The following is a 27,849-nucleotide window of genomic DNA, read 5'->3' on the forward strand; positions in this document are numbered from 1 at the left end:
TCACACCCTTACTCAAGCCACACCCTTACATGAGTCATATCTTTTATCTTACAAGAGATAAAAGGAGAGAGAATCCAGCAGTGAGGAGAGGGACTTCAATACCACCAGGAAAAAAGAGGCAGTAGTGGAGCGTGTCCTGTGGGCTCAGGGTCTCTGCACTGAGAACCTCCTAGACCCAGGGGAAGATTGATACCAAGACACATCGAGATCTCTAAGGAACACTGAGCCCACAGATGTTGAAAGGAGGCCTTCCCCCAGAGCCAACAGAGAAAGTCTTCCCCTAGAGCCAGTGCCCTGAATTCAGACTTCTAACCTCCTAAACCGTGAGAGAATAAATTTCTGTTTGTTAAAGTCATCTACTTGTGGTATTTCTGTTATAGCAGCACTAGATAACTAAGACAGTTGTCATCTAGTCAATTCTGACTCATGGCGACCCCATGCATGTTAGAGCAGAACTGTGCTCCATGCGGTTTTTAAAGCTATGACTTTTTGGAAAAATATCATCAGGACTGTCTTCCAAAGCACCTGTGCATGGGTTCTAACCACCAACCTTTCAGCTAGTAGTCAAACACCTAACCAATTGTGCCACCCGGGGACTCCTACTTGTAAAGTCCAAATAAACCAAACCCATTGCCATCGCGTTGATTCCAGTTCATAGTAAACTGCTCCATAGGGTTTCCATAGCTGTCACCTTTACAGAAGCAGACTGCTAGGTTCAAACTGCTGATCTTTTGGTTAGCAGCTGAGCACTTAACGACTGCACCAGTAGGGCTCCTACTTGTAAGGTAGTACACCTAAAATACTTAGCAGAGTGTCTGCAATTGGTAATTGCTCAGTAACTGTTTGTCTTATGCCTACTAGGGACTCCAAGTCTTAGTTGAGGTCTTGCTGTTGGCCTCCATCAGGAGCTCTGCTATGCTGTTTCTGCTACCTACACTATTACCACCTACTTCTTCTCCAGTTCAAGCAAGAGAAATACCGTGGATTGGTAGTGTTTAAAGTTAAGCTACTGGTTTAAGATTATGCTTGTCAGTGGTGTCCTATGTCCAGATCAAAGGACTAGAACATGTGAGTGTGGTCATCTCTGGCCTTTCTCTGTTTTCACTCACTCTCTCTTGCCATGTTTTTGAAAGTCATTTGGAAGCAAGAAGACATTAAAAATGAAGATTCCGTGAAGGGCAAAGCAGGAGAGACCAGGAGAATTGTAGAGAAAGCTCAGAAAATAGAAGTAGATGACAAGCCAAATAAATCACTTTGAAAAAGAGGCTTCTGAAGAAACATTGTTCCAAATGTCCTAACTCTTCCTTTTCTTGGAGATCTTCCATAATAACATGAGAATCACAGGTAACCACTTATTGAATTCTGTTACCTTCTCGATGCTGTACGAGGTCTGAAGGCAGAAAGGTGGCAAAGACATTGCACCTGCCCTCCAAAGCTCACAGCTTAGTGTGGGGAAGCAGCTGCTGAGGCATTTATGACACGAATCCAGAACTAAACACATCAGCAAGGTGTGAAAAGGCACCACAGGAACATGTACAGGGAGCAAAATATTAATTTATTCAGCACATATACATTGTGTGCTTGTGACGTGAGGCATTGTCCCATACGTTCAGGAGACCCCAGAGGAAAAAACACACAGAGACCGGGCCTGTGGAGCTTAAATTCTAGTGGACAAAAAAGCAACAAACTTAGTTTAAAAAAGTAAATTCTATCATGCTGGGAGATGACAAGCACTATGGAAAAAAGTGGGGTGAGACTGGGGGATTGAAGGCGTCGAAGACAGAGGGGAGCAGGTTGCAGCATTATTAAGTAGGATGGGCGTTATTGAGAACATAAGGTTTGAGCAAAGGCTGGAAGAAGATCAAGCTATGTGGGGAAAGTGTTCCAAGCAGAGGAAACACTGGAGCAAAGACCCTAAGGTGGGAGTGTACCTGCTGTGTCTGGGAAATTGTAGGGGGCTGGAAGGGCAGTGTCCCTGGAGTGGGCATGGAAACAGCAAAGAGGATTGTAGGCCCTAGAGGCCTTTGTCGGGCTTTTGGCTTTTACTCCGCGGGACAATGCAGTCACTGGAGGGGGCGACATGATGTGACTTATGTGTGAAAGGCTCCTGGCTGCTGTGTTGAGAATGACCCGTGAGAGCCAGCAGAGGGGCAGGGTCGTCGGCCAGAAGGCCACTGCAGTAACAAACAATGTGGACTCAGACTGTACTGGGGGCCGTGAGGGAGTGAGAGGTGTCCGTGTGCCGGATTCCTCTGAAGGAGGAGTCAGCAGAATTTCCTGACGGATTGTGTGTGGTGCATGAGAGGAAGAGAGGCGGCAAGGATGACCCCATGGTTGGGGCAATGAGAAGGCTGCAGCTGCGGGGGAGCAGGCTGGGAAAGATCAGAGCTCATATCTGGACAGATCACACTTCAGATTCCAGACTTCCAAGCGGAGCTGGTGAGCAGGCATTGCAATATGAACCTGGGGAAATAATTCTCCGTATTAATCTAGCAGGGATTTAAGGGTGATTTTCACCAATGGATTTTACCAATCACAGCAGTTTCTATCAGTTTTGTTCCAACTAAAACCCAGAACAATTTTCTAAAACCCCAACGCCAAGGAGAAGAAGCCACTAAGTTATGAGGGTTTCTTGTAAAAGTTTCCTCTAAGTTTGTTGTTTGTAATTCAGAACATATTTTCCCCTTGAATGATTTCATGAACTGTGGTAACACTCCTGGGCCAGGTCTCAGAAGCGTATCTAATCTCTAAGGTAGCAGTATATTTGAAGAAGGGAAAAGAAAGGAGAAAATAACACTGCTGCGGTACTAGTAATTAAACAAACAAACACAATAAAAATGACATAAGAGCGCCTATGCCTCCCACATTATGGTTAGTGGTTGGAAATAGTCAGACTTCATCCAGCCATCCAAACCCTTTCCCCAAGCAATGACAAACACCTTTACTTCACTGAATATCCAGCTGAGGGAGGTGGTCCCAGAAATTTACTTCCCAGTAGCAGGCTAAGCAAGAGAAGGGGGACTGTTTTGTGTCTACAAAGAACATGGAGGGACTGTCCAGACTTAGGCCATAACTAGAGAAAGATTTGGGTTAATAAGCTGTTTAAAGCCTCATTCACATTTTGATGGGAATCACTTTAGTTAGATCCAAAACAGGTAAAGTACTTGGCAATGTAAATTTTTATTGAGGTAGGATAAAGAAAAGAAACTTCTAGAACCAGAGTCCTTTCCATTGGCTCAGAAGGAGTCACTTGGGTGAGCAGCAAGCCCAAGGGGCATTGTTGTCATAGTAGACTCCTGCTCAGAGTACAGCTGCCCCATAGGGTTGTCAAGGCTGTGACCTTTTGGAAGCAGATTGCCAGGCTTGTCTTCCGAGGCACCTCTGGGTGAGTTAGCATTGCCAACCTTTCAACCAGTACGTGGGCACTTAACTGTTTATGTCCCCCGGGGACTCCGAAAAGGCCTAGAAGAGGAGGCAGGAGAAGGCTTGTGAAAGGAAGCTAGGAGATGGATCAAAGGCACAAAGACCACCTTTGATCAGGTTCTGGCAGCAGCTGCTGTGATGGCAGAAAGTATTTTCATGGGCCGCTAATGCTGAGTTATGCTATCAGATGACAATGTTGCATTTTACCTGAGCCCAGTCAGCATGAAAAACAGCAAAGGCTAGAAATTCCCCACTCTTTTGTGTTCTGGGAATAAACTTTCTACAAAGAACCACTCTTCTTCACATGACTTAGATAGGACTCAAGGACGCCTCAGACCCTCCAAATTCCCATTCTTTGCCTCATAAATGACTAGTTGAATTGCTTGTCCCCACTGAAAGATTGGAACAAAATGCTTGTTAACCAAACTTTGGCTAAGCTCCTCTCCTGCCCTGAACGTTGGCAGACCCTCGGCCTGAGTCAGCATACAGCCCCTCCTTAAGAGCCCCTCCCGGAGAACAGGCTGGCCTCAGGGAAGAACATTCTCTGATCTGCTGGCTAATCACTTCACCCTTTCATCTCACTCCCCCACACCTGATTCTTTCTAGCCTTGTCTACTCCTTTGTACAAAAGAAAACCTTTTTATTATTAACTCTGGGGAGGCTTGCGGATCTTATGCTCACAGCGTTCTCCCTATTGCGATAGGACTTCCCCTTTTGCAATAATCCTTTTGAATAGTTTTTCCTCTAATGAAGTCCACTTAAGTCTTGATTTTTTTTCTTTTAATTTGACACAAGTTTAGTCTGAACGCTACATAGCTCAGTCTTTTCTCATTCAGTCCAATCTTTCTAATCTCAGCTCATCCAACCCAGCTTGTCAGTTTAAATTTCCTTTACTCAGTCCCTACTTCCATCTTATTATAGGAAGGAAAGAGGAAAAGGAAAAAAATGAGGGTGTTTGTGTCACCCCTTTATTGTCCCCCATCCTCCTTCCTCTCATCCCCTTTATTATGAATGCAAGTTAGAACACACACGGCTTACCTGGTCGAAGTTGCTTTGGGGACACAGAACCCTCAAATGCCAAGGGGCCATTATGCTTATTTTCTCTTTTTCGTTCTTTCTTTGCAGATGCTTAAGTAAAATTAAGTTTCGCATTCATCTTCCCTCCTAGATCACAAATTCCAAGTGGGCAGGCATTATGTCTCTGGCTCAACAATGGTGCCCTTGGGGCCTAGGCACTGTGACTTGTACATGGTAGGGGCTCAGGAAATAATTATTTAATAAATGGATGAACAAATAAGGGAGAATGAGGAGCCTATAGATTTTTGGTATAGACGCCTTAGAAAAACTTGTGGGCACTTTCAGTGGTTTTAGAGGTTTATGGCATGCGTGATTAGTAATCCTAACTTCACTTAAAAATGTAAGGCTCTCCTGCTTCCTGATATAGGCACCGATAAAGAGCTCAGCTGCTAACCAAAAGGTCAGTAGTTCAAATCCACCAGCTGCTCCTTGGAAACCCTATTGGGCAGTTCTACTCTGTCATACAGGGTCGCTATGAGTTGGAATCGACTCGATGGCAACGGGCTTGGTTTATACTTCATCAGTCATCCCAGAGCTGAAAAGGCAGCATGATTGGGGACAGATCAGGTGGATTTCTAGATGTGGCTGTGAGGCCAAACAGAAGAGCTCTTGTAATTGTTATTTTCTATCCAACAAGAAGTGAGAGTTAGCAGGCAGGCAGGCAGGCAGGGAAACTGCATGGGAGTTTTGAGAAGAAGGAGGGTGTGGAATAGCCATCCAAGTGAGGGAGTGAGTGATTTGACCAGGGAAATGAAGCCCAGTTGCTCAGCAGCACTGAGGGTTGACCCAATGTTGACGCTCTGTAAAATGAGTAAGGTTAGCATGCTTGTTTTTCTCCAGCCACATTCACTTACTCAAAAGAAGTTACAGAGTAGGTGGAGAATTGGGATTTTCCCAGGCTAGCAGAAAGGAGAGTGGGCCAAGGAAGCTGAGGGTATATGCAAGACAGCGGCTGACATGATGGACCACAGAACCTACGCTGAGTAAGGAGGGAAGGAGGATAGGAAAAGGACAATGGCTCTGTTCAGTGGTTAGTGTCACCTAGTGCGGTAACTCAGGGTGTCAACCACCCCCCATGGACCTCCTCCTGTACCAGACCATACAGAACCTGGCCGGGCACCCAGGGGGGCCCCAGCACTGCTACCACTAGGTGCTCCTGCACCGCGTGCACCACGGCCTTGGCCCAGCGTGCATGCAGCCTGCGGGCTGCCTCCTCCTGCACCCTGCCTCCTCCTGCACCCTGCCTCCTCCTGCACCAGCACCTGGCCCAGCGTGCGTGCAGCCTGCGGGCTGCCTCCTCCTGCACCAGCACCTGGCCTAGCTATGCCACAGCACCCAGCCCGGGGCCTGCCAGCATCTGCACACCAGTGCCCACAGCACAATATTTTGTAGACAGTCATTCTGGTGTCACCCCGTCTGACAGTGTCACTGGTGTGGTCTGCACCCCCACACCCCTCTAGTGACGCCACTGGCTGTTGAAGGTAAAGAACTATTGATACTAGGAGGATTGAGTTGGAATGACAGAAAGGGGTAGTTAGGGTGGGCTTCTTAAAACTGATACTATGGAGGACAGGCAGTTATTAGTGATTAGTAAGGTCAAGGATGGGGGCGGAGGTGGTTCAGTGGTAGAATTCTCACCATGCGGGAGACTGGGGTTCAATTCCTGTTCAGTGCACCCAAGCACAGCAAACACCCATCCGTCAGTGAAGGCTTGCTTGTTGTTATGATGCTGTACAGGTTTCAGCAGAACTTCCAGACTAAGGCAGACTAGAAAGAAAGGCCTGGCAATCAGCTTCCATTGTGCATGGACTCACCATGGGGCAGGGGCTGACTCAATGCCAGCTAACAACCACAACACCAAGGTCAAAGATAGGATTGTGGGAATGGGTAGCTGAGCTGGGTGTAAGAAAAGACCATTGGAGGTTAGAAACTGAGAGGCTGTATAGGGATTGCAATATGGATATTGAAGTCACCATGGATTATGACAGAGAATTGAGCCAACTATATTAAATAAACCAAAAACCCACTGCCCTTGAGTCTATACCAACTCATACTGACCCTATAGGACAGAGTAGAACTGTCCTATAGAGCTTCCAAGGCTGTAATCTTTACAGAAGCAGACTGCCACATCTTTCTCTTGCTGAGGCTGGTGGGTTTCTACTTCTAATCTTTTGGTTAGCAGCCGAACACTTTAACCATTGCACCACCAGGGCTCCTTGAGCCAACTATATTATCAGCTATTATTTCTACTAGGCTATTGCAAGCGATCATAACACCTTGAACTTTTCATTCAGAGCACTTGCCACAGTTGGTAATATTTGACAATAATCAGAGCTTACTGTCTGTCTGGAAACCCTGGTGGCTAGTGGTTAAGAGCTACCGCTGCTAACCAAAAGGTCAGCGGTTTGAATCCACCAGGAGCTGCTTGGAAACTCTATGGGGCAGTTCTATTCTGTCCTATAGGGTCGCTATGCGTCGGAATCAACCGCACGGCAACAAATTTGGTTTTTGACACTGTCTGTTTTGTTCACCACTGTGTACTTTGTAGGTAGCATAAACCAAAACCAAGCCAGCTGCCCTCTAGTCAGCTGGACTCATAGCGACCCCATGTGCGTCAAAATAAAACTGCGCTCCATAGGGTTTTCAATGGCTGATTTTTTGGAAGTAGATCGCCTGCCCTTTCTTCGCAAGTAGCATACTGACTGACATGTAAGTAGAGCTCAAAATGAATGCTGTTCTAGCTATTATATACAGAAACGTCAGATGTAATGAGTTATAATGTCAATTAACTCTACAAGGAGGGTCCAGATCTTTTTCACTTGAACAAGAAAGCAAGGCTACGTGGGGGCGGGGTTTCTGTATGTTACAAGCCCTGCTGATTCTCTGGCGCCTAGAGCAGTGCCTGATAAATTAGGTACTCAGTAACTATTTGTTGACTGAACGATGAAGTGAATAAGTGAATGAGTGAATGAATGAACAAACGAACGAATCAAACACTAAGTACCCCTACAGAAACATCCTACAGAAAGCCCACACCTGCACCAGAAGCCGCGTCAGCCTGCCGAGCCCTGGCGCTCTGCGCCTGCGCGACGTGTCCACTGCTAGGGCAAAGCCGCCCTTATCACTGCGTTTGCGTTAGCCGGCTTGAGCCCTCCGCGCTGCCGTAGCCCGCTCTTCTGTCGAGACGTCCGTTTCCGTCTCTGCATTCCCATAGGTAGGCGGCCTGGCGCTTTCGGGCCGAGGGGAAGAGGCGCATCTGCGGCCCATGTCAGGCACCGGGCTCTGGAGATGGCAGCTCAAAAAATAAACGAGGGGCTGGAGCACCTCGCTAAAGCAGAGAAATAGTGAGTGAGAGACTCTACGGACGGCCGCTGGGCCCGTGACCTCATGGCCTGGTCTCAAGGCCCTGCGGGGTTGAGGGAGGGGGCAGGGATGTGGGTGGGGCCGCCCTGACGGCCCGGGGAGGCTGCGGGGGACCTCGGAGTCCCCCAGAGCTTGGGATCCCGGGAGCGGGACAGGGCCGCGGCCCCTCGGGCAGCGCCGGCCGCCCTTCTCGCCGGAAGTAGTCCGCTTTCCTGAGCTGGTGTCCCGGTGGGAGGAGGGGCCCGGGCAGCCCTTACGTTTCCTTTAAGCCCTGCGGCTTTTCCTGAGAAACAATTTGTCAACCTCTGCACTCCGGACCGATGGTTCGTTGTGCTGGGGGCTGCCCCGTGCGCGGTAGGATGTTCAGCAGCATCCCTGACCTCTACATACCAGATGCCAGGAGCAGCCTCTTTTCCCACAGCCAAAAATGCCTTCTGCGAGACACAGTCGCCCTGTTGAGAACCACTGCTCTGAAACACTCCCTGTGTCGGGGGAGTGGGCTGCAGATTTACTCAGAAAATGCCTCGATGAATCTTGTCATTTCCCATCGGACTGTCCCTGGGGCAGGAACTCTGTGCTTCCTCAGTGTTTTTCTGTCGACTTCTGGTACGGTGTCTCGTAGGCACCCAACAAATATTTATGGAACTGAACTGATTCTCCTTTCATCATTCCTTTTGTCACAACCCCCCCCCCCCCCCAGTAAACTTATGAATTCATTATTCCAACGAACTATTATCTAGTAATTACGGACAGTGAGGACTCTGCTTTGTGCTCTGTTATAGGTGCTCCATATACGTAATCTGAGATCTTCACAATTTTCTAATTAGACAGTGTTATTTTACCGAAGAGGAAACGAGGCTCAGAAACCTCATAATGACTTTCCCAGGCTGCACAGTGGCAGAGGCAATTTTCGAACAGTAGAAAAACTCAAAACTCTTCCCTTTGTACCCCACTACTTCCGGGCAGTGTGTAAGGTGGTGAGGGGAGGGTCTCTCTTGGTGCAGGAGGTGCCCAGACAGTCTCACTTTCTAGTGGGAGCAAACACAAAAATAGAATAGTGTGTGATAAGGACTGTAATAGAGATGTGTTAAATGTGCTTTGGTAACATAGAGGGAGGAGTTTATTCTGCCTGGGGAAATTTAAGAAGGTTTTATAGAGAGGTGATTTCTGAGCAGGGCCTGAAAAATAAGACTTTTTAGACAGGGAAATCGTGAGAGAGATTCTATGCACAGGGTGCGGTACGGTGCACAAAAAACCAAACCCGCTGCCCTTCAGTCGATTCTGATTGATAACGACCTTGTAGTAGAACTGCCCCATAGGGTTTCCAGTGAGGGGCTGGTGTATTTGAACTGCCAACCTTTTGGTTAGCAGCAGAGCTTTTAACCAGAGAGGGGCACCAAACTCGTTGCCGTTGAGTTGATTTCGACTCATAGTGACCATATAGGACAGAATAGAACTGTCCCGTAGGGTTTCCAAGGAGCAGCTGGTGGTTTCCAACTGCCGACCTTTAGGTTAGTAGCCTGAGCTCTTAACCACTGTGCCACCAGGGCTGAAGAGGTATACAGGGAACAGTAAACATAGTAGGTAGAGTGCCACAAGAAGCACGAGAGCGGAGAAGAGGACGGGACAGACTGTGAAGGGGCTCCTGTTTTAATAGCCTTGAATCTTATCTATTCTAGGCGTTGAATAATCAGTGGATGTGGTTAGATTTGTTTTTGGCAAAATAAATGAGGTGGAAACTTGGAGAATGGACTGGAGCAGGGTGAGAACTTTGGCATATTCAGTAGGCAAACGTTTACAAAGTTGTTGCTGTGTACTGGCCACTGGGGATATAGGGGTGACCTGAAAGTGGTCCCTTTCTCAAAGTTTAAAATTTATAGGAGAATAGACAAACAGATGAGTAAAAATGAGGTGTTAACTATACAGGGGTTATGGTGAAAGTACAAAGAAAGGAAAAGTTAATTTCCCAGGGTGAGGGGAATAGAGAGGAGGACAGAGCAGGAAAGGTGACTCCCACTAAGGTGCTGTAGGCAGGTGAGAAGGCTGTAAGGGTAAAGGGGGCAGGATTGGGCAACCTTTATCAAGTAGAATTGACAAGCTTTAATGACTGGTTCTTTCCATGTATAGTACAATGGATATAATTGAGTGATTGTATCTTGTTTTTGGTGGAGTTTAAAAAAAATATGTTAGTATACAGAATATAATGAGAGCTTTGGAGTTAAATTAGACATATATTGCAATTTAAGGATTTTATTTTTTGAGCAATAAAATTCTTGGTAAGCTTTAAAAGTTGCTTGCAGATTTGGATCTTGTTCACAGTACTTACACAAAACAAGTGTTAAATAAGTTTAATTGGCTAAAAAAGGTTATAAGTTAGGGCCTTTGGGCAGTTCCCACGCTGTCTCACAGTCAAGGATGTACTTCCCCAGTTCCTGATTCCTCTGAAGCTAACAGTGCCATGTGTAAGCAGATGTCTGTTAATTGAATTGAAGTTCAGAATTTAAGATGGTGTTTACTTAGTAATTCTTATATACAGCCAAGTGTGAGAGTCATTGAGCTACGTTAAACTATGAATCTGAAATTATTTTAAAATAAAAAAAGAATATTGCAGAAAAGACAAAAGGACTCAATTGATTGTCCTTTGATTTGGGATCTAAGAAGTCATTATGATCATGGAAAGCATCTTCTCTTGCTTTTGATAACATCCTTCTCTTTCTTAGTCATCCTTCCTTTCCACTGATGGCTGGTTCTCAGCCTTTTACGCTGACTCCCTTTGTTTTCCCCTGAATGTTTGTATTCCTTTGTCTTTCTGTCCTCTCTCTACAGTCTCCCTAGGTGATTTTGTCTATGCCTATTTTCTGATGAGTCCCCAGTTTATATCTAGGCCCCTCCTCTGAACTCCAGGTCCCTGAGTGGTACAAATGGTTAACACACTCGGCTGCTAACCTAAAGGTTGAAGGTTCGAGTCCACCCAGAGGTACCTGGGAAGAAAGACCTGGCAATCTACTTCAAAAACACAGCCATGGAAAACCCTGTGGAGCACAGCTGTACTCTAACATACATGGGGTCACATGAGATGCAATGGACTCGATGGCAGCTGGTCCTCTGAACTCCGGTCTTGTGACTCCTGCTCACTTGATACTGTGCTTAAAGGTTCTCAAGCTTTACTGTGCTTCAGGGCTTGTTAAAACACACATAGCCATACCCCAACACAGAGTTTCTAGATCAGTAGGTCAGGGATGGGGCACAAAAATTTGCCTAACAAGTTCCCATGTATTGCTGATGCTGCTGGTACGGGGACCAGACATAGAGAACCTCTGCTCTCTGTGGCTGTTAGGCTGGCATTTTAAAAGGAGAACACTACTTCCATGACGGGGAGGGCAGGTGGTGTGGGAGTATTTAGTTATAAGTAAGTTTGGATGGAGGTGGGCTGGATGGGGAGTTGGTGCCTGATGGTTTCTTCTTTTTTAAATATCATTATAAGCGAGGTTCTGACTTATAGTTGGCAACTTATGTGAAACGTGTCTTCCTTTTATTTTAGCCTGAAAACTGGTTTTTTAAAATGGAAGCCGGATTATGACAGTGCTGCTTCTGAATATGGAAAAGCAGGTACGTGTGACTGTATCCTTGTCACTCCAGTGTGTAATTTTAGGACAGTCTGATAACTTCATCTGAGCATAATTATTTATTCTGAATACTTCCTGTCAAATTGCAATAGCTATTAAAAAATGCATTAAGCCCTTGCATTTTTTCTCACTGATGTTCAGGTGTGTTGAGGGCTGAGTTGGCGATCCTGCTACCTGTCTTTCATGACAGCAGATAGGGATAGGGTTGGTGGTACACAGATGCAGGTCTTTAGCATTGTTTTATACCTCTTCTGGACACTTTTATAATTGGAGGGGCATCATTTTTACAAGTCTTCTCAATGAAAGCAATTTAACATATTTATTTTGTGTGCATCTGACAACATGAACCTCTTTCAAAAATAAAATATTCCAGGCTAGATTGTCTCCTTAAAGCAGCCTTTGCTTATTTTCTTTAAGTTGTTATGGAAAATAAATAATTAGTACAATTTTAAAAAAAAAAAAAAAAAGAGGAAATCCAGATGACAGTGGTTTCAGTATTTTGTTTCTTTTCGACATTTTAGTAAAGCAAATTTTATATGAGCATGATTTTAAAAAAAAAAGATGTTTTCTCAAGGCAGTATGATTTCCACTTTTGTCTCCTTGTTTACAAGCAACCTTGCTAAGTTTTCCAGAAATTTCTAAGATCATATTTTGGGGCCACTTCCAATTGTTTTGCCCTGATGAAGATACTTCTACAACACTAGCAGTATACACTTAGCTCTTTGGACAGTGAATTGTCGGTTTCACAGACGCCGAAACAGTGTATAAGCTTTGTTTAAAAACAAAAAAACAAAAAAAAATGTGTTGTTAATGCACGTATTTAAAGATTGTATCAACCAGGCGGGTTTGTTGTAAGTATTTAATGTATTTATTGGTTTTCTGTTTCTAAATAACTCAAAAGATGAACTAGCTATAACTGACTTTTTAAAGCACTGTTTTTATTATTAAATGTAAAGCCGATGATGTGAGCTACTGTCTGGTGGCAGAAAGCACCTCCCGGTAATTCGGGAGTGTTAGTTTGATGGATGCTTAGTTTCTCAAAGCTTAGACGTTGGTGTTGGAAACACTTCTGGATTTTGATTGGAAGTAACACTGACTTGTTGCCAAGAGTCAACAGTTTAAAACAAACAAAAAAAAAAGACTCTTGAAAATATTTCTAAATTAATTGATCGTCACAAAAGTTGTGTGAAAATTGCTTTAGATAAAAAGTAGTATTCTATAGTTTTATGAAACTTTCTAAGTATTTGGTTGAAATAAGTATATTTTCTAATACTTTACCCATAATGCACATTTCACTAATGATTCATCTGATATTTTTCAGTAATGGAAATAGAAAGTTATTTTTTTCTGTTCTGTTTCAGCTGTTGCTTTTAAAAATGCCAAACAGTTTGAGCAAGCCAAGGATGCCTGCCTGAGAGAAGCTGTTGCACATGAGAATAACAGGGCGTATCTTTTCCAGCTTTTCAAAAGGAGTTCAACAGTTAGATGATTTTGACAGAAACTAATTGTTTTTTCTTGTTAAATATTTGCTGCATGTGAAGTACAGTGCTTTTAAATTAGAAAAATTATGCAGTTCAAAACTCCAGAGGAGCATGTGTAGTGGGGTTTGATCATCTGGTCCACGTTGGTTTGCAGAGCTGCTTTTGAGAGTCCGGAGTGACTCATTTATTTTCTGTTTCTGGGTTTGATTGATGACGGTTTTATTTGGGCTGAAGTAAGTGAAATCCATATATCACTGCTGAAGACGAAGATGTAGCACAGGTACTGGAAATGTATAAATTGCTATATAAATTTTATTTAAAACATGATCTTTCTCAGGTATCTGAAGTAAGACTTATATGTACTTTTAAACTAAATTTTTTTAATATGTTTGAAAACTTACTGACTAAACTGAGTATTTTATCTCACTTGCAAATTGTAGTCCTAATGACTTTGCATTTTGATGAAACTCTTCAAATCAGCGCATGATGGAAATAGTTTAAAGTCTATGGGGTGTTTTGTCAGTGTTTTTGTGAATTATACATGCAACATCAACAGGCAGTAAATTATTTTTGCTGTATCTGTTTGTAGGGTTTGTCTTTGGGACCAATTGGGCAATGATTTAGTTAATTTTGTCTTTTAGGTAGTAGATCTTTAGAAATTGTTGATTCCCTTTTTTTTTCCTTAATTTTCACTTTGTGACATCCATTCAGTCTTTTTCATGCTGCCAAGTAAGTAAATATTCTCCACGTTTTTATGCATTTGCAGATTATATGTTTTAAATGTTGTTTTCTATAGTTAATTAAATTTTTCCCAAGTTGTAAATTCATAATTACTGAATTATTTTGTATTAACTTAAGTAAAATAGTCATTTCCCTTTAGCTTGGTGTCACTTAAACCATAGAAACAGAGCCACCCCTAGCTAAGAGATGTTTAAATTAAAATTGGTATCGTATTTTTAGGACCATTTGTTTAACAGCCTTTGAAAAATCAAGTGAGCTAGAATCTCTTTTCCCCCCCTCTTTGTTGTTACTTAATAGTGCCTGTGGAAGAGAAACAAGAAGCTTCTTCCAGCTTTTTTAGAGAGTACTTATTTGTTTTAAAACTTGTCTAATAGAAAGTCATTTAACCTTTCTTGACCCTTACTTAATTTTGCATCTGCAAAGTAAAATCCCTTTTAGCTCAAATGTCTGATGTTTCTAAGGAGTAATCACCCACAAAAAATAAAAAGAAAATTACGTTGTGTAGTAATACAAACCTCAAGTAATGTGTTGTGCCTGAGATAACTTTAATTGAGATAACTCCCTGTACAAGTAGTAGGTTTCTCCTTCCTCTTGCATAATGGGAAACCCTGGTGGCGTAGTGGTTAAGAGCTACTACAGCTGCTAATCAAAAGGTCGGCAGTTCAAATCCACCAGGTGCTTCTTGAAAACTGTATGGGCAAGTCTCCTCTGTCCTGTATGGTTGCTATGAGTCAGAATTGACTTGACAGCAGTGGGTTTGGTTTTTTTTTTTTTTTTCCCCTTACCTAATTAAGGTCTAATCGGAGAAATTATATTCTCTTTGCAGAGCCTATGAGCAAGCTGGCATGATGTTGAAGGTCAGTACGGTAGTTCTCCTGTCTTGTCACAGCTGTTCTCTAGGTATAATGAATGAACTGTAAGCCATTAGAGTAAAAGATAAGTTGAGGTTGAAAGCTTCCTTGCTATAAAGGAAGAGATAGCTAAGTTATGATTCCACGTCCTAAGTAATGCTTCCTGGACCCATCAAGTATATTCTGTGTGTCTTAAAATAGGGAGTTTAAAGTGAAATGTAAGAAAATTTAATGAAGGGAACTGGGAACAACACTGTAACCAGGACATCTTAATGTACTAAAGGTTCATATGTATTCTTTACTGTCCATGGGTTATATAGAAAGAAGACATTTTTGCTTGTTTCACAAGTATCAGTTGGCAGCAAAGAGAGCCAAAAGACTTAAGCCTTTTTGCTAGTTTAACTCTCATTCTTTCTGAATGGAGTATTTTGCTAATGAGCCTATGCTGCTTTAAATATTTCTGGTTCTTAAAAGCAAGTTGGGAGTTAATATCCTGTTGTGGTGAGACAGAACATATTACTTCATGACACCGACTCTGAGAGTGTGCCAGATGGCAGTCGAGATAGAAAATGTTCTTTTCCGTTTTTATGTTTGTTCTCTAATATGTTAAAAGCTATTTTGAATTATTTATTATAAAGCTTTGTTTTAAGAACTTATACTTTAGTCAAGTTTGTGTTTTTAATTTCTGTGACTTTTGTAATGTTAAGTTATTTTTTTAAGTGAATGCGTGCTCATTGTAGAACATTTGGAAAATACCGGAAAGATTTAAAAAATTATTAATAAGTATCAACATGTTAATTTTTTCCTTCTAGTCTTTTTTTATACATGGACATTTTCTTACACATTTACAAACTGAGGTTATACTCTATGCACAGTTTTGCATCTTGCTGTCTGCATTTTATCATGTAAATTTTCTTACATCATTTCGAAAAATACTTTCATAATGTATCTCAAGAGCTTTAAGAATTTTCATAGCCTTTGACCCAGGAATTCCAATTCTGTGAGTCTGTCAAAAAGAAATAGATAGCAAAGATTTACACGTAAGAATGTTTATTGCTGCGTTGTTTATGGGAAAAAATGGCAATTGTTTAAGTTTTTAATAATAGGAAAATATTTAAATTATGATACTCCCTAGTAATAAACTATTGTATAGCCATCAAAATAAAGCTTTTCTGACTGAAGTATGCGACTAAATTTATATTTAGTTACATAAGGCAGGTTATCAGCAGCATTTCCTTAGCAACTGGAATTTCTGTTGTGCCAAAGAAGCTGGGGGTCTGCCCTGCACTTCTCCTGTCTCTCAGTTTCCCTTGACAACTAGCAGGTTCCCAGGTGACCGTCATAGTCTCAGTGTACCTGCACCTGTTATTAGGATGTGCTGTTTTCATACAGAAGTACTATAGCACTGTAATCCTCACGCTACACTAGCCAGTTTATGCTCTAAGGGCTGTGCTAAGACTTGAGTCTTCATAAAGAGTTGTTATTATTCAGGCTCTTTTCTGTTGTTCAATAATCTGTTTAATTTGAGGTTTGAAAAGCACCACTTTGAATGAAGGGAAAATAAACTTAATGGATGGGATACAGACTAAGGAAAATGCTTATGGCATGGTCTTGTATTTAAATGTCATGCTTTTGTACAGTCCTGCGCAACATTGTGGGGTTTGAGCTACATGGTCCAAAATTAGTTCTGTGATTAAAATATCCAATTGGTCATACAAACCTTCACGTTCATCCTCCAGAGAGACTTAGGGAATGCCAGTTTGTAGGTGGAAGCTTGAGGGACTCCGTAGGGACTAGTTGGATTAATTTCTGATTCTGTCATTTTATGACATTTTATGTCATTTATCACATTTTATGTGATTTCATATCCTGTTTGCCCCAGAGGAGCAATAAGGTCACTGAGGCACCAAGCCACTGAAAATAGGCATATTTTAATATTCGGCTTCATGATTCTGCCATGCTGGAAGAACATGGTGAAGGGTTAAGTAGGCAGCCTGTCTTTTTCATGGAGCGGTATTAGTACTGTGGTTGGGCCTTTGTTATTCATAATCATGCTTGATTTGATGCAAAAGTAGGGAGATGTAGTTACTATTTTTTAAATATTTGACTTATATGATACCTTTTTCATGCGGCCTTGTAATGTAGTTAATAGCTCTGTATGTCTTATCTACTAGTGTAAAACTTAGAAACAATAGTACCCTGTGTTATGTTTCCTTTTATCCCCTCAAATGCTTTGTATATTGTAGATGTTCAGTATATACTTGTTGAATTAATGGATAGGTGAATTGGGGGAAGAAATACTCTGCAAAAGCCAGAAGCAAGCCTCAGGACTGAAGTGGGTGAAGGAGATTTTGTTTGGTTTGCCTCCCCTTCCTCCTCATGTACTCTAGGCTCTCATTCTTTTCATTGACCTTTGGTTTCTATAGATGTAAAAAAGATTTTTTTCACTGAGATTTGGGGAAGTGATAACTGATATCATTCCCTTTGAGTAAATGATAACATTTATTTCATGTAGTATTGTTCAGTCTGTTGTATAGGACAGAGTAGAACTGCTGCATAGGATTTCCAAGCAGCGGCTGGTGGATTCCAACTGCCAACTTTTTTGGTTAGCAGCCAAGCTCTTAACCACTGCGCCACCCGGGCTCCTAGTCACCATAGTTCAATGATAAAAGAGTTACTACAGATGTAAATCTTGGTAGGATGAGGCCAGCAGTTTTCTTAGGGATATCATAATGAATTTGTCAACTTAGGGATTTAATAGGCATATTTAAAAACAATATGTGAGATGTCATCATGGAGCCTAATTTAAGATATAACTATCTTTTAAATGATTTTTAAAAATTTTTAATATTTGGAGATATTAGATATTAGGACCACAAGATGCTGAGACCTATAGTTTAATAGTAAGAGATGGAATTTATCCTGTAATGGCACAGAAGAGGGTTAAGACTTAGATGAACTCAGGCGCAGGGGAGTAACTGAAAGGAACGAGGCAGGCCGGGTGTGTGCGGCAGCACGGTGGGGAGAAAGGCAGCCAGCTCCAGGAGGTGGTATGCCTTGGCTGAAGGAGACAGCCGCTGCCCAGCCCTGGCGCACTGTTGCCGTGCGGGAATGTAAGCCTACTGCTACCATAGCTTTTCGTATTTTTCCACGGAAGCCATAAAACAGAAATTTGGTGAGGTATCTGATTTTAAAGTACTGTTTGGTTCCAGCAGAATGCACTTGGAAATGAGATGCAGCCCTTGGGCTACCAGTTTGCAGTCTTTGGCGTAGGCTTTGTATAGATTAGGAGCGCTGGTGCTGCAGTGATTAAGCGCCCGGCTGCTAACTGAAAGGTGAGCGGTTCAAACCCACCAGCCACTCCACGGGAGAAAGATGTGGCAGTCTGCTTCTGGAAAGATGACAGCTTTGGAAACCCTATGGGGCAGTTCTGCTCTGTCCTACAGGGTCACTATGAGTCAGAATCTACCTGATGGCAATAGGTTTGTATATATTAGGGACTCAGTAAATGTTTGAAGAATTTTAAATGCTTACAAAACAGTGAAGAGCAAGATTATCTGTGGTTTTTTTTTTTCTTTTTTGTGTAGTTTTCCTGAAACTGAAGTAATTGAGAAATGGGTAGAAATTAACTGATATTTTTTTGATTTGGTTAAGTGAAGCTTGATTGGGAGAGTGATGGTATGAAGGCATCTCATTTTAAATATATTGTTTTATAATATTTGTAGCAGGCAGTGGTGGTTCAGTGGTAGATTTCTTGCCTTCTATGTAGAAGACCCGGGTGTGATTCCTGGCCAGTGCACGTCGTGGGCAGCCACTGCCCATCTGTCAGTGGAGGCTTGCATGTTGCTATAGTGCTGAACAGGTTTCAGCAGAGCTTTCAGCTTTAAGACAGACTAGGAAGAAAGCCCTGGCAATCTGCTTCCAAAAGTCAGCTATTGAAAACCCTGTGTACAGGTCACACCAGTCCAGTCCACAACTGATCATAGAGATGGCTCTAGGCAGTGTTTTGTTCTCTTGTGCCTGGGCTCGCCATGAGTCGGGGGCCTGCTTGACGACAGCTAACACCACCACCACCAACAAAATTTTTGAGTCACTTACTTTCATGAATTAAGGATAAAATAATTGAATTTCAGATTATTTACTCTGTGTTCCTAAGTTATATATTTTCTGATTCATGCTGTATTCTTTGCTAAAAGGAGATGCAGAAACTACCAGAGGCCGTTCAGCTGATTGAGAAAGCTAGCATGATGTACCTGGAAAATGGCACCCCAGACACAGCAGCCATGGCATTGGAGCGAGCGGGGAAGTGAGTGTGTACAACTGTTGTTAGAACCACAATGAATAGAAGTTATCAGTATTTTTGTTTTAATAAAATCCTTTGAAACACAGTTGCTATTTCTCACGTAAGTCGTATTTTTCTAATTCAGGCTTATAGAAAATGTGGATCCAGAAAAGGCTGTACAGTTATATCAGCAGACAGCTAATGTGTTTGAAGTAAGTTTGAATTTTATTTTCTTTCTTCAAGTACTCAGAACGTTTGTGAAATGTGTAATATATAGGAAAACAAAGAGAAATGTGGTGACTATTTTTTAAAACTTTTTTATGCTCACAACCGAACTCTATTCTTAAGAGTTTTCTGCATTAAAGTAGCCAACACTCCCTTTCCTTGCATTCTTTCAGAATGAGGAGCGCTTACGACAGGCAGTTGAATTACTAGGAAAAGCCTCAAGATTGCTAGTACGAGGACGCAGGTACATTGTCTAAAACTGTATTCATGTGTCAGTTTATACTTTGGGAACTGTTAAGTAATTTTGGGGAAAGCTTGTTAATCTTTTTGGTGTAAACCATAACAGACCAGGCTACCCAGTAGAAAAACTGACTTCTTCTAGATAATAAACTAAAACCAAACCAGACCCGTTTCCATCAAGTCGATTCCGACTCATGGCAAACCTTTATGTTAAAGAGTAGAACTGCTGCATAGGGTTTTCTCGGCTATAATCTTTTTATTTTTTTTATTTTTTAATTGTTGTAGTTTAAGTGAAAGTTTACAATTCAAGTTAGTCTCTCATACAGAAATTTGTACATACATTGTTGAGTGACCTTACTTGCTCTCCCTATGCTGTGACAGCACACTCCGCCTTTCCACCCTTGATTTCCTGTGTTCTTGGCTATAATCTTTATGGCAACAGATTGTCAGACCTTTCTTCTGTGGTACTGCTAGGTGGATTTGAACCGCCAGCCTTGAGGTTAGTAGTTAAACCATTTGTGCCACCTAGGCATGTTTAATTAAATCTTAAAAGATACCTGCTATTCTGCTGTAGTCTGATGTCAAAATTTATTGTGCATTGTGCTGTCATCGGTAAAAACATGGCTCAGCAGCATGAGAGCAGTTTTCTTGATCTGTCATTTGATTAGATTATGATGTCTCTCTCTTGAGAGTATCGTATATAGGCATAAATGACAAGGGTATGCTAAATCCTCACCCGTGAAGACTGGACAGGATCTTAACAGCCAAACTGTGTCATTAAACAGGGTGTTTAATTTTTTATCATTTAACGTAAGACCTGAGGCACAAATAGCTGGACCTGGAAAGGTAGAGTCCTATTAGATTTCCCTTTTTTTTTTTTAGCTTTACCTCAATTTAAGCTTAATGAACAATTTCTCTCAGTAATATAAAATTCTGTTTGCCAAGATCTCATTTATTCATTTTTTAACATAAACACTTTTTGGAGACTCTTAAGTCTTCAGTGTGGATTACACCTCAAAATAAAGAAAACAAAAATCCTCACAACTGGGCCAGTAAGCAACATCATGATAAACGGAGAAAAGATTGAAGTTGTCAAGGATTTCATTTTACTTGGATCCACAATCAACACCCATGGAGGCAGCAGTCAGGAAATCAAAAGACGCATTGCATTGGGCAAATCTGCTGCAAAAGACCTCTTTAAAGTATTGAAAAGCAAAGATGTCACCTTGAAGACTAAGGTGCGCCTGACCCAAGCCATGATATTTTCGTTTTTTTTTTTTTTTTTAGTGTATTTTAGATGAAGGTTTACAGAACCTTCATTAAACAGTTAGTACACATACTGTTTTGTGATATTGGTTAACAACCCCACAACATGTGAACACTCCCTTCTCGACCTTGGGTTCCCTGTTATCAGCTTTCCTGTCCTCTCCTGCCCTCTAGTCCTTGCCCCTGGGCTGTTATGCCCCTTTAGTCTCATTTTGTTTTATGGGCCTGTCCAGTCTTTGTCTGAAGGGTGAACTTTGGGAGTGACTTCATTACTGAGCTAAAAGGGTGTCTAGGGGCCATAATCTCGGGGTTTCTCCAGTCTCTGTCAGGCCAGTAAGTGGTCCTTTTTTGTGAGTTAGAATTTTGTTCTACATTTTTCTCCAGTTCTGTCCGGGACCCTCTATTGTGATCGCTGTCAAAACAGTTAGTGGTGGTAGCCAGGCACCATCTACTTGTACTGGAGTCAGTCTGGTGGAGGCCGTGATAGTTGCGATCCGTTAGTCCTTTGGGCTTATCTTTCCCTTGTGTCTTTAGTTTTCTTCATTCTCCCTTGCTCCCAAAGGGGTGAGACCAGAGGAGTATCTTAGATGGCTGCAAGCTATGGTATCTTCAGTCGCATCATATGCATGCGAAAGCTGGACAGTGAATAAGGAAGACGGAAGAAGAATTGACACCTTTGAATTGTAGTGTTGGTGAAGAGTATTGAATATACCATGGACTGCCAAAAAAACGAACAAGTCTGTCTTGGAAGAAGTACAACCAGAATGCTCCTTACAAGCAAGGATGACGAGACTACATCTTACATACTTTGGATGTGTTGTCAGGAGGGATCAGTCCCTGGAGAAGGACATCATGTTTGGTAAAGTACAGCGTCAGCGAAAAAGAGGAAGACCCTCAGTGAGATGGATTGACACAGTGGCTGCAACAATGGGCTCAAGCATAACAAGGATTGTGTGCATGGCGCAGGACTGGGCAGTGTTACCTTCTGTTGTACATAGGGTTGCTATGAGTCAGAGCCAGCTCGACAGCACCTAACAACAACAACAAGTCTGAAAATAGGTATCTTAACTGAAACTTGCCAGTAGCTCTCTAGTGACAGAAGAGACAAAAGATATATTTTACCAATGAATCAAAAACGAATGACTGAAGAAGAATCTGTTGATCCCTTTCTGAGGCTGAATTGATTGTTTTCTTCGTGGATACTACTGTCGTTGTGTGCCGCTGAGTCGATGTCCAACTCATGGTGACGCTATTCAGACAGGTTTAGCACAGCATCAGAATAAATGAGTCTATAATGAATAAAGAGCCCTGGTGGCTCAGTGGTTAAGAGCTCAGCCGCTAACCAAAACGTCAGCAGTTCAAATCCACCAGCCGCTCCTTGGAAACCTTATGGGGCGGTTCTCTGTCCTGTAGTGTCGCTATGAGTCGGAATCAACTCAACGGCAACAGCTTACGTGTAATGAATAACTATTAAACATTCTTGTTTATATATACTACTATATTTGTAGAACCTTCTTTCATCGATTATTTATTTATTTGTTTGGTCTAAATAGAGTAACAGTTTGTTGTGTGTTTAAATTACGACTTCTTTATTAAAGCATGTGACAAAATTTAGTTTATAAATTTTAGTTTATAAAATTTAGGTCATTACCTTTATTCATCTTAATAATCATAGCTTCCCAGAAAACAAAAGGACTGAAATGCTAACTCAAGCAGTTCCCAACTTATAAATGGTGTTCTAAAATGTTTAGTCTCTGAGAGTGTTTCCTGTGGAAAGAAAGCTGTTAATGGTGATGCCTCCCAGGCTGTTGCAGAATTGCTGACCTCTAAGGTGTTAACCTGGATTCTGACTCATACGAGCAGACGCCCTGCAGTATAGAATAGAATAATGCCTTTTACTTTTCTCTCTACCAAGCAGACGAGGCAAGTTTTGGCATACTTTTTCCTGCTTTTCTTATCATTCCCACTTCCTGGTCCTCCCCCACAGTTCCCAATGCCTTTGTAGAGTCCTAGGCCCCTCACTGTAGGACTGCACTCATGATTTAGTAGATGAAGTTGGAGGTAGAGGGCAGAAGGTAAGGACAGCTCTGTGTGGGAATCTGCTCTGCTTCAGCCACACTGAAGTATTTCTGCTTTTCACATCTTTTTTACTTGACTTCTCAAACTGTAGATTACCTAAAACTGTGTGTCTGTCTCATAGGGAAGGTAGCAAAGGAGAGGAGGGCAGCCCAGGTCTTCCCTGGGAGAACTGGAGAACTTTCTCCAACTACGTGTATGTGTTCTTCCTAGAGGTCTGTTAGGGGTCGTGGCCAACGTCATTCTAAAAATGTTACCAGTTGGTTTTGACATGTATAATGAGAACTGTTATTCTAAGACAAGTACTGAGGTTTCTTCAAACTATCATTGAAGCGGAAAGTACTGAATCGAATGAGCACCGGAGTGAGACTGTTGCATGGATATGTTTGAAAGTTGGATATTTATAAATCTGAGTAACAAATGTGATCTTTTATTTATTTTGTGAATTTGTTTTATTGCTTTTTTTTTTCTTTTTTTTAGTAAAATTGCATTTTAAAATGATAATATTTTATGGAGTGTTTGAACAAAATTTTATAGGAATGTATTTTTTGAATTATATAACAGTATAAAAATTGATTTAAGTTTATTTAGAAATATGAAGAAATGGATATATTTTGAAAAGTTTCACTGCATACTTGTGGTATGAAGGAATTAAAAGTCTTGGCTGCTGACCAAAAGGTTGGCAGTTCAAATCCACCAGCTGGTCCTTGGAAACCCTATGGGGCAGTTCTCTGTCCTGTAGGGTTGCTGTGAGTTGGAATCAACTTGACGGCAACGGGTTTGCTTTTGTTTTGTTTTGTTTTTGGCACAGCATTTATATCAGGAATTTAAGTAGTGCAGGGTAAGAAAAAACATGGAAAATTTATACTAATAGAAAGATTATTGATAAAATTTATGTGATATTTGAGTATCTTGAATATATACTTTAGATTGCAATCTGATGGGAGGCCATCAATTGCCTAAAAGAACTAAAACAGAACTAAAACAGGTGGTAGTTTTTTACTTTACACAAATAACATCTACTTACGGAATGTGGCATGAAAATTTACATTTCATGCTTGTTATATTAAGTTAATAATACATTTATATTTTACGTTAATGTGAGACTGTAAGATGTAATCCTTAACGATAGTTTAAGCTATAAAATAGCAAAATTAAATAATCTGTTTGGTGTATTTATATCATCGTTGTTAGGTGCTGTTGAGTTGATTTTCAACTCATAGTGACCCCATGTGACAGTAGAACAGCCCCATAGGGTTTTCTAGGCTGTAATCTTTATGGGAGCACATTACTAGGTCTTTGCCATGTGGAGTGGCTGAGTAGGTTCGAACTGCAAACCTTCCAGTTAGCAGCCAAGCGCTTAACCGTTGCACCACCAGGACTTTTTATATTGATCTCTTGCTTTTCCTTCATTTCTGGAGAACCATAATTCAGAAATGCTTCAGAATTTTATTTAGGAAGCGTCTGAAAAACCAAAGCCAACCCGTTGCCTGTTGAGTCGATTCTGACTGATAGCGACCTTATAGGACAGAGTAGAACTGCCCTATAGAGTTTTCAGGGAGCACCTGGTGGATTCGAACTGCCGACCTCTCAGTTAGCAGCTGAGCTCTTAACCACCGTGCCACGAGGGTTGCCTCTAGGATAGCCTTAAAATTAGTATTGGACCAGCGCTTGTTCACTCTTAGAAAAGGCCTTTTCAACAAGTTGATCATGACTTACAGGTAAAATTTATATCCCTTTCCTTCTAGGGAAGATTTGAAGCAGCTGAGTAGGTTGGGTACCCTGTGAGTAACTCTTAGTGAACCCAAATCCAGAGCACCTTCCCAGAGCTCTGCCGTGTTTCCAACAAGGAGGAGAATCCTACTCCATAACTAATCCCCCGCCCCAGGTTAAGACTCCACTTAGCATTGAAAAGTACTTCTTCCCTGCAGATTGGTTGATACTTCTCTAGATTCTAAATGTAAGGAAGACTGGGTGTGTGTATATGTTCTTTTTTTCTTTTTCTTTTTTTGGTGGCAGGGGGGATGTGTGTGTACTAATTGAAGGTAATCATTAATTTTCCATCTTGTGTCAGTGTATCCTGCTCATTGTAAATCCATTAATAACTGAGGTGAGGAATATAGAAACAGGTTTATCTGTAATAATAATAAGATTACTTGGGAAAGTGATGAAAGGCTGAAATGTTTTATAGAGAGTTGAAAATATATTTTGAAGTTCAAGAGATAGTTGGGACCAGAGGAAGTTTTGCATCATTGTGAGGAAGGTGTCAGTTGAAAGCTGGGAATGAATGAGGTCCTTTTCATAAATGTGCATAATTTCTGTGGAGTTTATATTTTATTTTATTTGGGTCTAATTCTTTTTTGAAATACATGGAGATAAAAGCAGATTATTCTCTTTTCAGCAAAACCAGATACATTTTATTTTGCTAGGAGTATTTAGGAATTACCTGATGGGAAAGTTGAAGTCATCTGTGTTTCATTATAACAAGTAGGGAATCATTTCCTGGAGACATTTGAAAAAGATGGCTTTATATGCCAGTTTCATGGACTTTTAGCAAAGTTAATTAACTTTTTTGACCCTCAAAACTAAAAAAACCAAACCTCTTGCTGTCAAGTTGATTCCAACTCATGACGACGCTGTGTGTTAGAGTAGAACTGCTCCATGGCATTTTCTTGGCTGTAATCTTCACAGAAGCAGATCGCCAAACCCATATAAATGTACAGTACTTCTCTTGGATAACTTTTTGCTAGTTCACTATTAGCACATGAAAATGGTATTTTTATGACAAGGAAATAAATAATGTGCATGAAGAATGTAGCTTTTACAGTTAAATATATTAAAAAGTATATTAAAAAGTACTGAAATTCCTGTTAGAATGATATAATTTGGACGCTACATTCACAGAATGTTCTGGTTTAACTTACGGCACAGGCTCTGTTATAAGCTCATGGTTGCAGTTACAAATGGTACAGATGCATGTAGTCCCCACTGTATTCGTTTGCTATTTTTGCATAACAGATTACCACAAATCTAGCAGCTTAAAACAATACTCATTTATTATCTCACAGTTTCTGTAGGTCAGGAGTCCAGGTATAGCATAGCTGAGGTCATACAGTGCTACAGTCAAGGTGTCGAATGGGGCTGTGATCTCAGCTGAGGTTCAGGGTCATCTCTTACCTCACTGGTGTTGGCAGAATTCATTTCCTTATAACTGTATGACTGAGATCCTGGTTCTCTTGCTAGCTGTTGTCCAAGCACCACTCTAAGCTCCTAAAGGTCTCCTGCAGTTCCTTGTTCTGTGGCCCCTGTAGGCAGTTGACAGCATGATAGTTTGCTTCTTTTTTGAGGCCAACAGTAGCATGTCTCTATAACTTTCAATTTCTCTAACTGTAGCAAGGGCCCAGTCCCTTTTAAAGACTCAACTGATTAGATCAGGCCCATCCAGATAGTCTACTTTGTGATTCACTCAAAGTCACCTAATTCGTATTCAGAGGTTGTGCCCATACTCAAGGGGAGATTATATAGGGAATGTATATGAGGGGTTGGAATCTTGGGGACTGTCTTAGAATTCTGCTACTATACTGTGATGGTTAAAGTTGTGTGCCAGCTTGGCTAGGCCATGATTCTCAGTGGTATGGCAGTTATGTAATGATGTACTTGTAATAATGTAGTTTGGCAGTTATGTGATGATGTGATTTGCCAGTGAGTTGTAAGGGGAGTTTCCCTGTGGTTGTGGCCTGCATCCAATATGGATGTTCTGGCAAAGCTCGCTTGCTTGGTCTGGATCCTGCATCAGGCTTCTCATCATCTGACCTCCAGTTCTTTGGTCATGAGCTAGTGCCATCTGACCTACTGACCTTGGGTTCGTCATCCTCTGCGGCTTCGTGAGTCAGGAGAAGCCTCCATCCTGATGCCTGACCCATAGACTTGGAACTTGCCAGCCTCTACAACTGCATGAGCCATTTTCTTGAGATAAATCTCCCTCTCTATGTTTATACATTTCACTGGTTTTCCTTCTCTGGAAAACGCAGCCTAAGATGTTTCATACCGAGGGTGGTTCTAGAGAAACAGAATCGTAAGGATGAGTTTTCTAAATTGGTTCTCAAGTCTGACTAGTCTTAAAGGTGCTGATGACTTGGCCTTCAGTAATAAAGAGGGCACTGCTAATCCGTGGTGTGAGGTGGTAATATTAATATGTAAAATATCGCCACCAGTAGATCAAGTATTGGTGAGAAGTGAGGCTCTGGGTGATCACGTTTAATCCTTTACAGTTTTGTCAGAATGAGAAGTGTAGGGAAGCTGATTGCTTGGTCCTACTTTCACTAGACAAAGTAGTGAAAGAAAGAAATGAGGTCAGGGCTTCAGAAGCACAGCTCAAGCACCACATAAGCGACCTCAAAGTTGCCACTCGTGCCCTGAAGGAAAGCCTTATTTCTTTTAGTAACAGCTGATATTGCTGAAAACCAAACCCAGAGTCTTACTGTAAGAGTGGCTGAATTACAATGCCAGCTGACTTCCCAACCTTGAATTGTGTCTGAAGTTAAAATAAGGGCATTCGTTGCAAAGAAATGGGATCCAGAAACTTGGGATGGGGAAGTATAGGCAGGTAGTCAGGAAGCTGGGGACATTGAGCCCCTAAATTCTGTTGAATCAGTCCTGCCAACAGAACCAGCCTCTTTCTCCCATCTGAAGATATTACTCCGTCTTTGTCTGTAAGCCACCCTCCCCAGTAAAACCATTAGCTTCTCCACCCCCATCCGATGAGATTAACCCAGCTGTGTCTGAAGAGCCTTTGTCTGAGTCATTGCCTGGGACATTGCCTGGGGTAGATGCCTTACAACCCTTTGCTGAATGTTTCCATGACCTACACCCACCACCCTTTTTTTTTTTCTTCTTTTTCAATTGTACTTTAGATGAAGGTTTACAAAGCAAGTAGTTTCTCAGTAAACAGTATACATATTGTTTTATGACAATGGTTAACAACCCCATGACATGTCAACACTGTCCCTTCTTAGCCTTGGGTTCCCTATTACCAGCTTTCCTGTCCCCCGCTGCCTTCTAGTCGTTATCCCTGGGCTGTTATGCCTGATTAGTCTCGTTTTGTTTTCTGGGGCTGTCTAATCTTTAGCTGAACAGTGAACCTCGGGTGTGACTTCATTACTGAGCTAAAAGGTGTCTGGGGGCCATACACTCGGGGT

The 27,849-nt window shown here is 41.7% G+C and overlaps 1 protein-coding gene across 2 annotated transcripts in view; it reads left to right on the forward strand.

Annotated features, from left to right (window-relative positions):
* The first annotated feature begins 7,683 nt into the window (after positions 1-7,683).
* NAPG (NSF attachment protein gamma) overlaps positions 7,684-27,849 on the forward strand; it is a 33,512-nt gene continuing 13,346 nt past the window's right edge. The window contains exons 1-8 of one of the 2 annotated variants that reach the window (XM_023740057.1): positions 7,684-7,844; positions 11,405-11,472; positions 12,851-12,935; positions 13,682-13,699; positions 14,538-14,568; positions 18,759-18,868; positions 18,990-19,056; positions 19,243-19,313. In XM_023740057.1, coding sequence (XP_023595825.1) covers positions 7,789-7,844; positions 11,405-11,472; positions 12,851-12,935; positions 13,682-13,699; positions 14,538-14,568; positions 18,759-18,868; positions 18,990-19,056; positions 19,243-19,313 — 506 coding nt within the window. In that variant the 5' untranslated portion in view covers positions 7,684-7,788. The remainder of the gene's footprint in view (positions 7,845-11,404; positions 11,473-12,850; positions 12,936-13,681; positions 13,700-14,537; positions 14,569-18,758; positions 18,869-18,989; positions 19,057-19,242; positions 19,314-27,849) is intronic. The other variant, XM_004385794.2, reaches the window with a different exon arrangement.

This window comes from Trichechus manatus, unplaced genomic scaffold, assembly GCF_000243295.1.
Source record: "Trichechus manatus latirostris isolate Lorelei unplaced genomic scaffold, TriManLat1.0 scaffold00146, whole genome shotgun sequence".
NCBI lineage: Eukaryota > Metazoa > Chordata > Mammalia > Sirenia > Trichechidae > Trichechus > Trichechus manatus.